The 12,769-nt window shown below is 43.3% G+C and overlaps 1 protein-coding gene across 1 annotated transcript; it reads right to left on the reverse strand.

Annotated features, from left to right (window-relative positions):
- Positions 1-303: 303 nt before the first annotated feature.
- On the reverse strand, positions 304-8,737 carry nr2e1 (nuclear receptor subfamily 2, group E, member 1). The gene is made up of 9 exons (XM_084560082.1): positions 7,914-8,737; positions 5,167-5,312; positions 4,366-4,453; positions 3,762-4,012; positions 3,171-3,317; positions 2,783-2,879; positions 2,509-2,658; positions 2,271-2,376; positions 304-2,015 (listed from the first exon to the last, which is right to left on the reverse strand). The coding sequence occupies exons 1-9, from the start codon at positions 7,972-7,974 to the stop codon at positions 1,853-1,855; spliced, it is 1,209 nt and encodes a 402-aa protein (XP_084416208.1). The 5' UTR covers positions 7,975-8,737; the 3' UTR covers positions 304-1,852.
- Positions 8,738-12,769: the final 4,032 nt, after the last annotated feature.

Consider the following 12,769-nt stretch of genomic DNA (forward strand, 5'->3'; position numbering starts at 1 on the left):
TGAGTGCTGCTGCTACAACTGTCCTAACTTTATAATTGCTTTTATTATTTAGTAGTCTACCACCTCCGCAAGGGAGAGATTGAAGGCCTGTTGCTATTCAGACGGCTTATTAAAACAGCTCTGAGTGTTTACGCAGAATGGACAACACTTCATGATGAGGGTGTAAAACACAAGCTTGAAAAATCCATAGCTAATGTATGACTTGTGAGCGTTTGACGCATGAGTTAACACAGGATGCATTACGATGGCCAAGTGTTAAGGCTATTTATTCCTATTAATTCAAATACGTGCCATATAATGAATGAGAAGGGCATTTCAGGTCTGTGTATCTGAAAACAGGAATTTCAGCTCCACGTCTGTGTCACTTTTAGTTAATTTACATGAAATTATTATCTAACAAACATGTGTCAGGACATGACTTTAGAGGAGAGGACATGGCGGTGTCTTGTGTTCTCATCGGCCTCAGCTGTCACAATTTTAGACCCTTATTCGTTGTTGTTACGCGCGTTAAATTATATGTATTTTTAAACTTTTGTGCCTCCACAAAGCTTGTACATGTGGATGTTTGAGCCCCAGTTCGATAACCGGCTCACAGTTCCCGTGAAAACAAGTCCTGCTCTGATTTTAGAGGCTGGTTAAATACACGTAACATTTGTTTTTGCAGATAAAGTAATTTGAACATACAGACTTAACAATCAATAACTGATTCCCCATAAAGCACTAACAGATCACATTGAGCAGCAGGGATTCACAACTAGTCCTGCATTAAATCAACAAGTCATGCATCAATATTAATCATTCAGCATGTTTTATATCCTTATTTTAAAAATATCACCAGGAGATATTTAGAATCCGTCCTTCACACTGTGTGTATATATCCAGGTTACTGTATGTCAAAGCAGTCAGTTTAAATCAGTGTCTTTTTATTCTCTTTGTTACAACTCTAAATAGTTATAACTTCACATATATACAGCAGAATAAAAACATCACAGGCCACAAAAAAAAGAACATTTCCAAGTGCTGAATATTATTTTTTTATCCAGTGTTAGTGTCTAACGTCACAAAGTCGACCTTAAAACATTTTTTTTTTTTCTTCTCTTAAATGTTGCGCCTGAAACAGGACAAACCAACACAAACAGGACAGTAGCCACTTAAATACAAACACCGTCTTCGGATGATTGTAGTTTTACACTCAGGAGGCAATGCAAAAAAAAAAAAAAAAAAAAAAAAAGTCTGGTTTCCTCCACAGTGCTTCTTCGTAGAGCTGGCACCTCTTCGTCGTTGCCACCGTGCGTTTGGTTTCAGCACCGGATCGAGGAACAGCGACTCGCATCCCCCTCCCCGCGTTACGCATGCGTCATCTTTTTTTTTTTCTTCTTCTTCTTCTTCTTTTTCTTCTTTTTGGTTTCCTCCATTGGGATTTAACACGGCAATAAAAGATTTAATTGGTCGTCAAGCTCATTGGTCTCACAGACACTCTTAATATACATTATTTCTTTGTCAAGCGCACTTTGTAGGTGCTCTCCAGAGTCTTTATTTAAACAATGTGGAGGAGTTTGCCCACACCAGAGATTTCAAAATCACACTGGCAGTTCTATAATGAATGGTAGGTACATGCTAATCCTTAACTACAGCGACTGTTAATAGGCTAATTGTGATCCGGCTGTGTTGAAGTCTTTGTTTGAATTGAGCCTACGTAAAGACGGCCTAAGATATTCTGTGCTCAGCAAAAAAATACCCAGCCCACGGCTACACCTGCTATGATTTGACATTCTGTTGACTGCTGGGTGGGTCTCTGTACGGGCCGAGTCTGTGCGCTCGAGTCTTTTTTCCAGGATGGCACGGCGAGGCTTCATATATCGCTGGACTTGTACATGTCGGAGAGGAGCCGGGTGATGGGCACGTTGCCGATGGTCTTCTTGAAGAACACCTCCTCTATGGTGGACGGGCCGACGGAGCGGAGCGCCGGCAGGAGCAGGAGCAGCTTGCCGAAGCGACAGGGCTGAGTCGGGTACCTGAAACGCACAGCAGGGGTCAGACACGGGAACCTTTCTCCGGCTCTGTGCGCAGACTGTGTGGCGCAGATTGTCCAATTAGCGCACACCTGGGATAAAGATCTTGAATGAGAGGTTCATCAGTCGCACCTGCGCAAAATTACAGGAGGCTTCAGCGGCTTATTGCCTCATTAACTTTATAATGAATCTGGCTGACTGTAATTAACGTGTGCGTAAAGCGTGCGTAAAGATAGGTGGGTAGATGGATGCTCTTACCTGGTGTGTATATAACTGTTTAGAGTCAGCTGTGCTTCATCTTGTAGTGCGGCGATGGCGCTGGCGTTGCGGAAACTTCTCAACTCGGTGCTGCCATGCGTAGGAACTGTCATGAAATTGCAGGAGCGTTACAGTTAAAAACGTGCTGACACGGCGCTTTGAGGCTGCTCAGCTGCCCCGCAATAGGTCCGATTGTTTCCAGTGCGCGCACTAACACTGACGAGCTAAGAGCACTCACCAGCTTTGAATGTCACGATACATTTCAAACACGCGAACTCTGTGGCGTCCAGACGCATCTGCCTGAATCTGGTGACCACCTCCTGAAGTGCTTGGATCTCAGACATGATCTTGTTCATCCGCTGAGACTCAGTGTTTTCGGTGTTCATCCCTTTTGATGCAGATACGCAGAGGGGGAAAAAAAATGTCAGCATGCAGGATGACACCGAAAGCAGTGGATGGAAATCGTGAGAGGCCTCTGTTCAGAAAAGCCCTCTCTAGCCCTTTGTACGTACCAGAAACGGCGAGAAGAGTGTTGGAGTCCACGGGAATGGCCCACTGCGCGATGCCCAGTACAAATAATTCCCTCCAAGCGTCCTCCAACAGAATCAGCTGTAAAGAAACAGGTTCACCGTTAAACTGTGTAAGAATGAAGCGATGCTCTCATGTATTTTAAGCTTTATGAATGAGATTTCAACAGCAATTCCTAACTAAACAAACAAAACAAAATCCAAATTGTGCGCATTATTTTTTTGGGGGGAAAGTCAATGCTTCTCTTATCACTGACATTAAATCAGTATCTTTGTAAACATGCGTCCGAATCCTATTCTGTTTTATTTTAAAACGTCCTGCGCATCACTATTTGTCCATCTCTCCTCCAGCTCCTCCAGTCTTAAGGCGTACCTGATCGGATAAAGGAAGGGTGGAGAACGCGGGCACGCTTTTAGCCCACTTGATGCTCATGAACAGGAGGCGCGCCGCTGACTCGCACACAGACTCCGTCGCCACCTCGTACAGGTACATGGGGGTGCCGCTGACCTCATGGGGATACTTGAAACGGAGAGACAAAAAAAAGATCATTACCAGCGCCACAGCAGCCCGTGTTACAGTGAAACAGGGTTTCACAGAAAAGTGAACAACAGAGGTCAAATTCCAAGCCCCGGTAGCCTGCGTGGTTTTATAACGATTACTGTTGCCTATGGTGGATTTACAGTGAGAAATCTAATTGGCGGATTTGAGGCTCTTACGGGCTGCTAAATCGGGACAAGAATGTCAACTTCTAACCCTTGCGAAAAAACTGCTAATCCTATAATAACATTTTGAAAGGCTGTAATACAAAATATCCATATCGTGCACTAATAAGAAATGGCACATCTGATAATTCTAAATCATAAAAAACGGCAAAACTAGAGCCAAATATTTATTCTGTATACAGATTACACACTGAACTAAAACTACTACAACAAAATGTATACAAAATAGATTCCAAATTACCTTAGGGGTGGGCTGTGCCAGACCCACGATGGCCTGTCTTTCCGGTGTGGAGGCCACCGTGCTCATCTCCAGGTTGTGAGGCTCCAGTTGGGTGACGGTGGTAAAGAAGGGAGGCCCGGGCAGTGAGGATCCGGGGAAATGTGTCGAGGAGCCGTTCACCTCTTTATGGCCCCTGAAGTACAAGGCGACCTGTTTGCGAATGGTGGACGTCCGGGGCCCCCTCTCGTGCTGAACGGCTGCGAATCGGGACAGCAAGCACACGGAGTGTGAGAATGATCCCCGCGCGGGTGATTGGCGCATTGAACGCGCTTGTTAATTGCGTTTTAGTGACAGGTTTGTATTGAACTGTAGCTGTCCCTAAACCCGAGCAGTCGCAATGCAAAAAAAATAAAATAATTGGCTGTAATGAGCGTCTATCAGCGCTCCCACAGAGTGTAAATAATATCCCTCTTAAAACAAGCAAAGAGCAGGTAATTATCAACTTCGTTTGAGCCTTGATTAACAGCCTTAATACACTTTCCCTTCCGAGTCGCCCACCTCGAATCCAAACGCCACAGCATGGCATTTCTGTGGTCAGAGTGATAATTCAATTAAGCCCATTTACCGTCTTTATTCATGTTCACTTCCAGACACTTTTTCAAACGGCACGCTCGGCACTGGTTTCTGTGAGTTTTGTCTACGGGACAGCCACCCTGTACAGAGAGGAAAAAGAGGGGAGGGGGGTGCAAAAAAAAAAAAGAAAGAAAGAAAGGGGTTACAGCTTCTGGTTGAATTTCTCTTAGCTTGCAGGAAAGAAAGCGTCTTGCTATTATCCTCCTGGGAGGCCAATCTCCAGGTGAAAGATCGTGCTATTATCTTGCAGTTATCGACGTGATCCCCTGCGGCTCCAGAGCGGCCTCATCCTGCTGGATAAGTACTCTATCCCGCCCTCTACTGCCTAAATCCTCGCCTTCGAGTCATCACATTAGATTGGATTACACCTGATATATTACAGCAGCGCGGTGTTTAGCCCAGTACTTAATGGTCCAGGCATGACACAATTAGGCTCATCAAGGGGGAGACTTAACACGGCGCCAGAAGAGGAAAGCAAACACAAATCTGTGCGTAAAATGCGCATTCCGTGCGTAAAGATGATGGTGGTTTTTAAAACGGCGCCCAGAGACTTGCAAGGTAGAGAGGATGGATGCTGACCTCTTTGGGAACAAATGCTGTGCTTGTTTCTTAGACTGGTGTAGGAATTTACTGGACGCACATCGCAATGAATGTTTACTTGGTTTTATTCCAATTTACCCGGATTTCCAGAAAAATAAAATAAAAATATGTAGAAATGACGGAATAATCAACTTAGCTTAGCTTAGCTTGTGAAAACCAGGATAAAATTAGTTTCACTTCAAGAAGGCCTCACCTGCGAGCCAGATTTACAGACGTAAGTCCGGTTTCTGCGGATGCTCCTCTTGAAGAATCCCGAGCAGCCATCGCAGGCGTAAACACCGTAGTGTTTCCCAGAGCTGCGGTCCCCGCACACTTTACATGGGATGTCCAAAATCCGACCTGGGAGAGGCCCAAATGTCAGTTAGATAGCATGCTCACTGAATTATCAAGCACTGGGAGGCAGTCATCTCAGTTTAAAAAAAAAATAAAAAAAGTCTGATGGTAAAATGTGATTCCTGCTCGGCCGTGGATAGTTTGCAAGAACAATTTCCAGAGTTGATACAAATCTTGAGAGAAACTGTGGCTTCATCGATTTTCACTGACATTAATGTCAATGAAGGCAGTTACACAGTTGTCAGATAAACTGCGTGGAGTGGCCCTGATGTATATACAAACAGTAAAAGCCGGTAATGGACCAGTTTTATAGTCCTGGAGCAACCTACAAAATGTCTTATTTCATCGGATAACCACGCATACACCGGACAACGCCCCGCGCATCGTCCGACCATGACCATGGGAATTCACTGCGTACATTTCAAGAATAAAGTCCGGTGGGAAGCGTCATATCTGAGCTCTCTAAGACAATGGCCCGAGGGCGCACAATGGAGACATTAGGGGAAAGTGTTAACTTAATGATTTTCCCCCATTGAACCTCGTCTGACTGCCTGGATCTCGACAAGCTGCCAACTCCACTTCATAATGGGACTCGACAGCTGCTTTATCCCACAGGTCTATAGGCCCCAGGATTAGGGAGTGACACTGCACCATGAGAATAATGCGCACCAACTCGTTTCACCAACTCAAATGAAGTGTATGTAAATCGACCCCGGTGTAGATGAAAAAAATGTGATTTTTTTTTTTTTTTTTTTGTGAAGATTTTGTATTCAAATCTCCTAAAAGAAGTATATTTGTATGCATATGAGGGAGTCCTTTTTTCATTCTGGAGGGAAAAGCCGTCTATGTAATTACACTGACGTTTTGCCACCTGCTCATTGATTCACCAGTGACCCGTCAAAAAGGGTAGCATGGGAATAACTACTCAGCAGCAAAAACAATGACTTCAGGGAAGAGTTATAGGACTTCAATTGGCTGTTTATTAAGAATCAGGAACACCGTGTGGGCCAGAGCCGTGTAATTGCTTGGGAAACAAATTTTTTGATGTGTTGATTCATGTCTGTGAAGACTTTATTTATGGGCGAAAATTGGTTTAAATTCATCTTCTAATCACGTGTGAAAGTTGCGCGTATGCTCCACGGATAAGAGGCAAATGAGTAAACAGGCTACTTTTTTAAAAAATAATTAAAAAAAAGATAAATAAAAAATAAATAAGTTTAACAAACCGAATCCAAAACAATTCAGGGTCATTTGCGCATATCCCCAAATTGAAGCGTAATTAAACTAAAGGTGAACCAAATTGCTCAAATCTGCAGCGGGCAGCAGCTCACACTGATATTAAACCGCGGTCCCTGAGAGCCAATAAAATAAAATGACACACAATTTTGTTGTGAAAGAGGGAAATGTATTTAACTTCCAGCTGCGGGGGTCCAATGCGTCTCCATTGTGTGCAGTAATTGCTTGGAGGTATATGGCATATTCTATTAAGGTAATCACCATCAGGGGGAAGGAAGCCCTGCTAAAATAACTGGAAATTAAGCTTTAGTGAGAGAAAGAAATGTTTCCTCTAGCCGTTTATAATACGGTATAATACAGTGACATAGCTGTAATGTTTCACCGTTAGTTGTTGCGTGTTGTGGCTATTTACAACAACATTACGTTGCACATCTCCAGTTAAAACAAAACGGAAGCAAAAGTTTGACAATAATAATTTGATTTGAGGTGAAATACGCAGAAGGAACCACAAAAAGGAAATGAAGCTAAAATTAACAGACGTGTGAAGAATAAGCTACTTTGGGCCTATATCATGATCACATGATTTAATTTGAATTAATTGTGAGGCCCAGGAGAGGAGAGGGATAATAGCAAAGGTTGAGGGGGGGAAAAAAACTGCTTCTATTATATTTTGATGTAAATTTAGAAACCTGAAACTAAGCTACAAAAATCCAAATTTAATTATTAAGATCACTAAGTAAATTTAACTTCAGCTGAATTAAAGATTCGCATGGCACAGAAATGCGCGCACGCAAGGAGACAGGCAGGAATGAGCTCCTACTCAAATGTGAAATTATCAGCAGTGAAATATCTTTTATTATTATTATTATGGGATTGTTTCTCTTTTTAAGGCATTACTCAAAATTAAATTACAAGCAACAAGTGGCTGATCAAGTGATCAAGTGGGAGGAGAGTGTCTCCTTTGTAGAGCGATATTTGGAGCATGGACGCAATTTTCTGTACCTTATTCTTTATTTCTCTAAAACGCGCGCGCATCTTTGCAAATATATATATCCCCAAGATTTGTCTTTGCATGCCCCGAGCTTTAATTATCACTAACTGAAGTCCAACGCATTGAATGAGAAACGGACTAGAGTTATTCCTCTGGGTCTCCTCTCGCTTTTCTGTAAAACCGCAAGGAATAAACTAACTTCCTTACTGTAGCGAAGCTCTGATAGCACGAGAAATGCCACCTCGTGTAAGTGAACGAGCACTGATTTTAGTTAACTTTCTTATTTTTTGCTCCATATCAGACAAAAGGCCGGCTACAGGCCACTTGTTAGCTACTCAGTATTCTTCAGAGGCATCTGGGAAGTGACGAGAGTAACTTACTTGATTTGACATTCAGAATATCCAAACAGCCACTTGTTGAGCCGGTGGGTTTGCTCATCATGGGTCCGGGATCTTTTTTAAAGAATCTGAATGAAAAATTGTCCTCTTTCTTTTCTTCTTCTTCTTCTTCTTCTTGTCGACAGAAAAACAATAAAACTTGTGAAACCGCAGCTCTCTCTCGGCTTCTTTTCCTGCTTAATCAGTGTCCCGCTCCCAACTTGACAGAGAGTGAAGCTCCGATCGGCTCCTCCAGAATTAAGAGACGCGATTGTGCATCGTATCAAAAACGCTCTTTGCCTTCGACACGCAGGCTCCGTGGAACAGGTCTGGAACCCCCCCGGGACGTCGACCGGTTAACGGCGACAGCAGCCCTCCAGCAGCTCGGGGCGCAACAAGCAGCGCATGGAGTTGGAGTTGGGAAAAAAAAAAAAACGGTGCCCGGAGCGCATCCGACCGGTGCCAAACCCCGGTGTTTAAAACAAAACAAGAGCAAGAAAAGCAAAAAAATAAAAATAAATAAAAAATATAATACTCTAGCAGGTGAAAGCTTGTTAAAACCGGGACACGATGTGACTTTGTGGTGCGAGTTCCCCGAATAAGCCTCGGTAATATTTATGAGAAGTGTCAGGGGGAGGCTGGAGGGTGGAGATCTCCACTTCCTTCATCCACTTGGCTTTCTACTCCAAACTCCAGCCTGACGTCACTGGCGTGTGAGGCAGTGTGTGTGTGTGTGTGTGTGTGTTTGAGTGTGTGTGCAAGTATTGTGAAGTGCCTTGCTCATGGATCCAGAGTCTCTGCAGAAAAAAACAAAAAAAACTAAAACGTGTTGCATGCGTTTTTTCTGCAATATTAAATTAATATTTAAATTTTCCTGCGCTCCATAGATGTAGACATTTTGGCTCAATTTCAATTTCTTTCTTTCTACAATAATACTAATACTAATAATTAAATGTAAGTCCATGCTAAATCCTATGCAGGAAAGACAATTAAAAATATTTAAATCAAATATTCGAACTTTAAAAAGCTAAATCCAAATCGATGGTGAGAGAGAACTGAAATGAATTCAAGGAGATGTTTCAGAAAACTTCCACTCATAACCACTGCAACAACGACCAACAAGAAATGGGGTGAGCTTGTGGGTGTAGGTGGTGCTCAGACTTTAAACCCCGTCATGCTCCTTGTTTCCTACATAAACAGAAGCATCTCATTGCAAATACAGTCCTTTTCATTTTTGGGGGGGCTTAGACAGGGATCAGTCAGAACTACTGTCAAACAGCTGACTCTCTCATAGATGGCGGTTCATGTAATATTGTAGATATATCCCCCCCTCCCCTCCCCTCCCCTCATGCGTATTGGGGTGGTCTTGTTCCATGTAAGTACATTGTCTTTCCTTTGTCAGTGGCTTAGTTTAAAGCTGTTTCGAGCCTCAATGGTGTCAGTGTTTTTCAACCTGTTGCAGGTGTTTAAGCGGGCTGTTATTTTTGGCTTATTTAAGCGGCATCCATTCACGGGATTTGCCGTCGATCGATTAATGAGCTTAATCGGAAGTTAGAGCTCGTCAGGTGGGTGGCTACAGGCAGACAGACCTTTGGCACGCTGCACCTAACTTTTTTTTATGGAAGATAGAGCTTAATCAATTTAGTTAATACAGTAGAAGTGATAATAAAGGGTTCTCTACTGTTGGCTTATGGCTTGTGCATCCGGATCAATTCCGGCCCCTTTGCATTTAAATTTTAAGTAGGTGCATATAAATAAAATGTATATAAGCCATTGAAAATATAGAGTTATAGAGTAGATGTAATTGTTTTCACTTTGCCTGTGCTTGCTTTTATATTATAATGTTTATAGAGTAATAGAAATATTAACATTTAATTTTTCCAACATTATTTTCAGAACTTTTGATTTAGCTACAGAATCTATGCTGCTATAATAATTATTATTATTATATAAAAAATAATGCATTTCCTTTTCAAATAGATTTGTAGGTCTAGTGTCTTCAGACAAAGTGCCAACATTCTCTTACAACCCTGTGTTGTTGCACACCTCCAAGAGCCCTCTGCAGTCTGCTGTGATCCGGTGCAGGGCCCCGGGGCTGCACACCGTGCCCGGCTGTCCGGAGGGCCGGGGCCGGGGCCTGGGCTGGGGCCGGGGTCTGGCTGCAGGACCCGCTCACTGACACCCTGACCTTGACAGCTTGCTGTGCTTTCGCCGGGTAACTCCAGAAATCCATATTCTGTTTTTAATTGTGTTCATTCCCACGGTACACTGAAGGCCATATGGACGCACAAAGTGTCGATTTAAGCGGACAGGGGCGAGGCGGAGAGGCGTAGTTAATTGCAATTAGCCATTGTTGTGTCTTTCAACCTGCCCTTTAGCTGAACGGCTATACCGCTGGAGCCTAACAAGCCCGAGGAGAAATCACTATAGTCTAATATCCCTTTGATTTTCCTCTCAGAGAGAGCCCTCAATAGGAACTTATATAGCCACACATTGTGTTTTTATCTGCTATAAATACTACACATAATAAAAGCTTCAATACACCTTTATAATATGGACCCATTTATAGAGACCTGTCCTATTTTTAAAAGATTAAAGCTCTTACGTGCTGAGCGCTTGTTTTATTGGTGATTCATTGACACAATTATATAGAAAAATATTACATTTGTATCGTCGTCATCACAGACCAATAACATTTTTATTTCTAGGTGCACGTGTATGAGGTATGTGTGTGCGCATGTGTGTGTTTGTGGGTGGGTGGCTGCCGGGGTGGTTGAATGGTGAATGTGTGACATAATCTCCTTAACTCGTCCTAATCCTCGTCATTCACTGATAGCCTTTACACAAATATAACCAACATCATGGTTGCCGGGACTGCCTTCTTTCACTTTTTTTTTTGTATGAGTGACTCCCTTCTCCTCCAACAGTCAATGAAATGACGCCAACAAAGGGCGCAGTGGATTGTGTATCTGTTTTTTTTTTCTTTCTTTTTTTCGGGCGAGCTCTGCATCAGTATGCAGATACTTGACATGCTATGGGATAGACATTAAGAAGGAGAAACGAGTGAGAGTCCGGTAGAAGTCACTGCGGAACAATGCAGAGCGACTACACATGTGTGCTGAAGAACCCAAACAAAGCAGATGATGCACCTGTTGATTTTTATTTTTCCTGCACAGATATTTAATTTGGAAAATGATACCAATTTTTAAAAAAAAGAAGCAGTTTTTGCTCTTGACATTACATTTATGACTATTTGTATTTCTGCAGGGAAGCACCGACAGCAGGCCGTAGTATGAAACAACTTTTAACGCCCTGCTATCACTGTGCAGGCCCCTAACCGACCAGGCGTAAAGCAATTGGCTTTAGGGAGAAGTCACTAAGCTCCAGAGAGCAAATAATAGGGAGAATTCAAGCCTGCCAAAGAGCCGTGCGGCCGTGCCTCCTTTAAAAGTGACCGGGCAGATCACGGTCAGTCATCTTGTAGCTCGCAGACACTGCTGGAGGAGATGCTCGTCTGAAGAGTGAAGAACCATCTGTAGCTGTGAAGACAGAATCAGACAGAAACGGCTTCAAAACACTGAAATACCTTTATGTTGTCAATAAAATAAATATGATGCTGTATTCCAAATTAAGTGCAACATTTTCGCTGTGCTTTCAGCACCACGGACAGTTCTACAACAGGAGTCACTGAACAGATGCAGGTTACCTGATCATTCACCTTAGACGGGTCCCGCGTTCCTTAAAGTTCACTATCAGTGTGCGGGGTTTCCACATCAAGCATGTGCAGCTTGTTTTACTGGAGCATCACCTGGCCTCCAAAAAATGGTTGTGATGCCAAAAAATAACATTAAAACTGTAGGTATAATGTCGAGTGAGATTACGCACAACTAATTTTAGTGGAGAGGGAGATATGAACGCATTTCTTTAACAAAAATAGGACATCCGGGCCTCTGCAGTCAGGTTATTGTCATAAAAAAGTAATTAAGCCAGAAAACAAACATGCATTCATCAACTTTCTATCCAAAGGATGTTCGTGGGGCAGCGTTTGAAGCTCGTGTTGTAAAATGCATGCGCAGTTTATCTGGAGTCACCAAGTATTTTTTTTCTTTCACACTGATTATCTCAATCGGTTTAATGCTTCATGCGCACGGGTGCCATATTTACTCATCAAGAAACTCCATGTCTGTAAATACTGTAAAACAATCTTCTACCAGCACAAAACACGCCACCATCTCCTCCACTGCCGGACCTTTACGCACCTGTGCATACGCACGCACCAACCCACGCACACATATTTACACACACGCCATGTTAGTCCCCCGGACAAAAAAAAAAAAAACAACAAAAACTGAGCCAGGACCCAAACCCAGAAACCCACAAGTCGGTGCGGTGCAGTTGGACGCTCTGACAAATCTATTTGGGGCAAATTGTCAGTGAGAAACTTCCGCTCGAACTGCCTTGGACAAAACTGGCTGTTGGGGAGAGCAAATCCCGCTGCATGAGGGTGGGGGACAATGGGGGGCGAATGTGTTGATGTGCGGCCGGTGGCTGGGGAGGGACAATGGACGGATTAGTCAGTCCCCTGGCTGACTGATTTGAGATGGCTCCTCTCAGCCTCTCGCCGTGGGGAGTCCCATTGTCCCGCTTCTGATTCCCACTTCTCACAAACTCCAAACAAAAGTCAATCTCTTTCTCAAGGGGGGGAAAAATATCGACCCGTGTTTCAGCTGGGGAAAGTGACTCAAAAACTTATCTGCAAGAGATGTCTGACTCTCTAACTCCCCTTTCCACTCTTTATGTCTTTTCCCCCCTCTTCCCTGCCTTCATCCTCTTCATCTCCAGTCTTCATTGACCGGTGG

This window comes from Chelon labrosus, assembly GCF_963514085.1.
Source record: "Chelon labrosus genome assembly, chromosome: 14".
Taxonomy (NCBI): domain Eukaryota; kingdom Metazoa; phylum Chordata; class Actinopteri; order Mugiliformes; family Mugilidae; genus Chelon; species Chelon labrosus.

Bases quoted from the DNA above. Each gene is read 5' to 3' on its own strand.
- nr2e1 (XM_084560082.1), bottom strand. From the start codon at position 7,974: ATGATGAGCAAACCCACCGGCTCAACAAGTGGCTGTTTGGATATTCTG. The intron at 3,318-3,761 runs GTAATTTGGAAT...CTCCGTTTCAAG, and splicing joins TGGCACAGCCCACCCCTAAG to TATCCCCATGAGGTCAGCGG. The intron at 2,016-2,270 runs GTAAGAGCATCC...TGTGCGTTTCAG, and splicing joins AACAGTTATATACACACCAG to GTACCCGACTCAGCCCTGTC.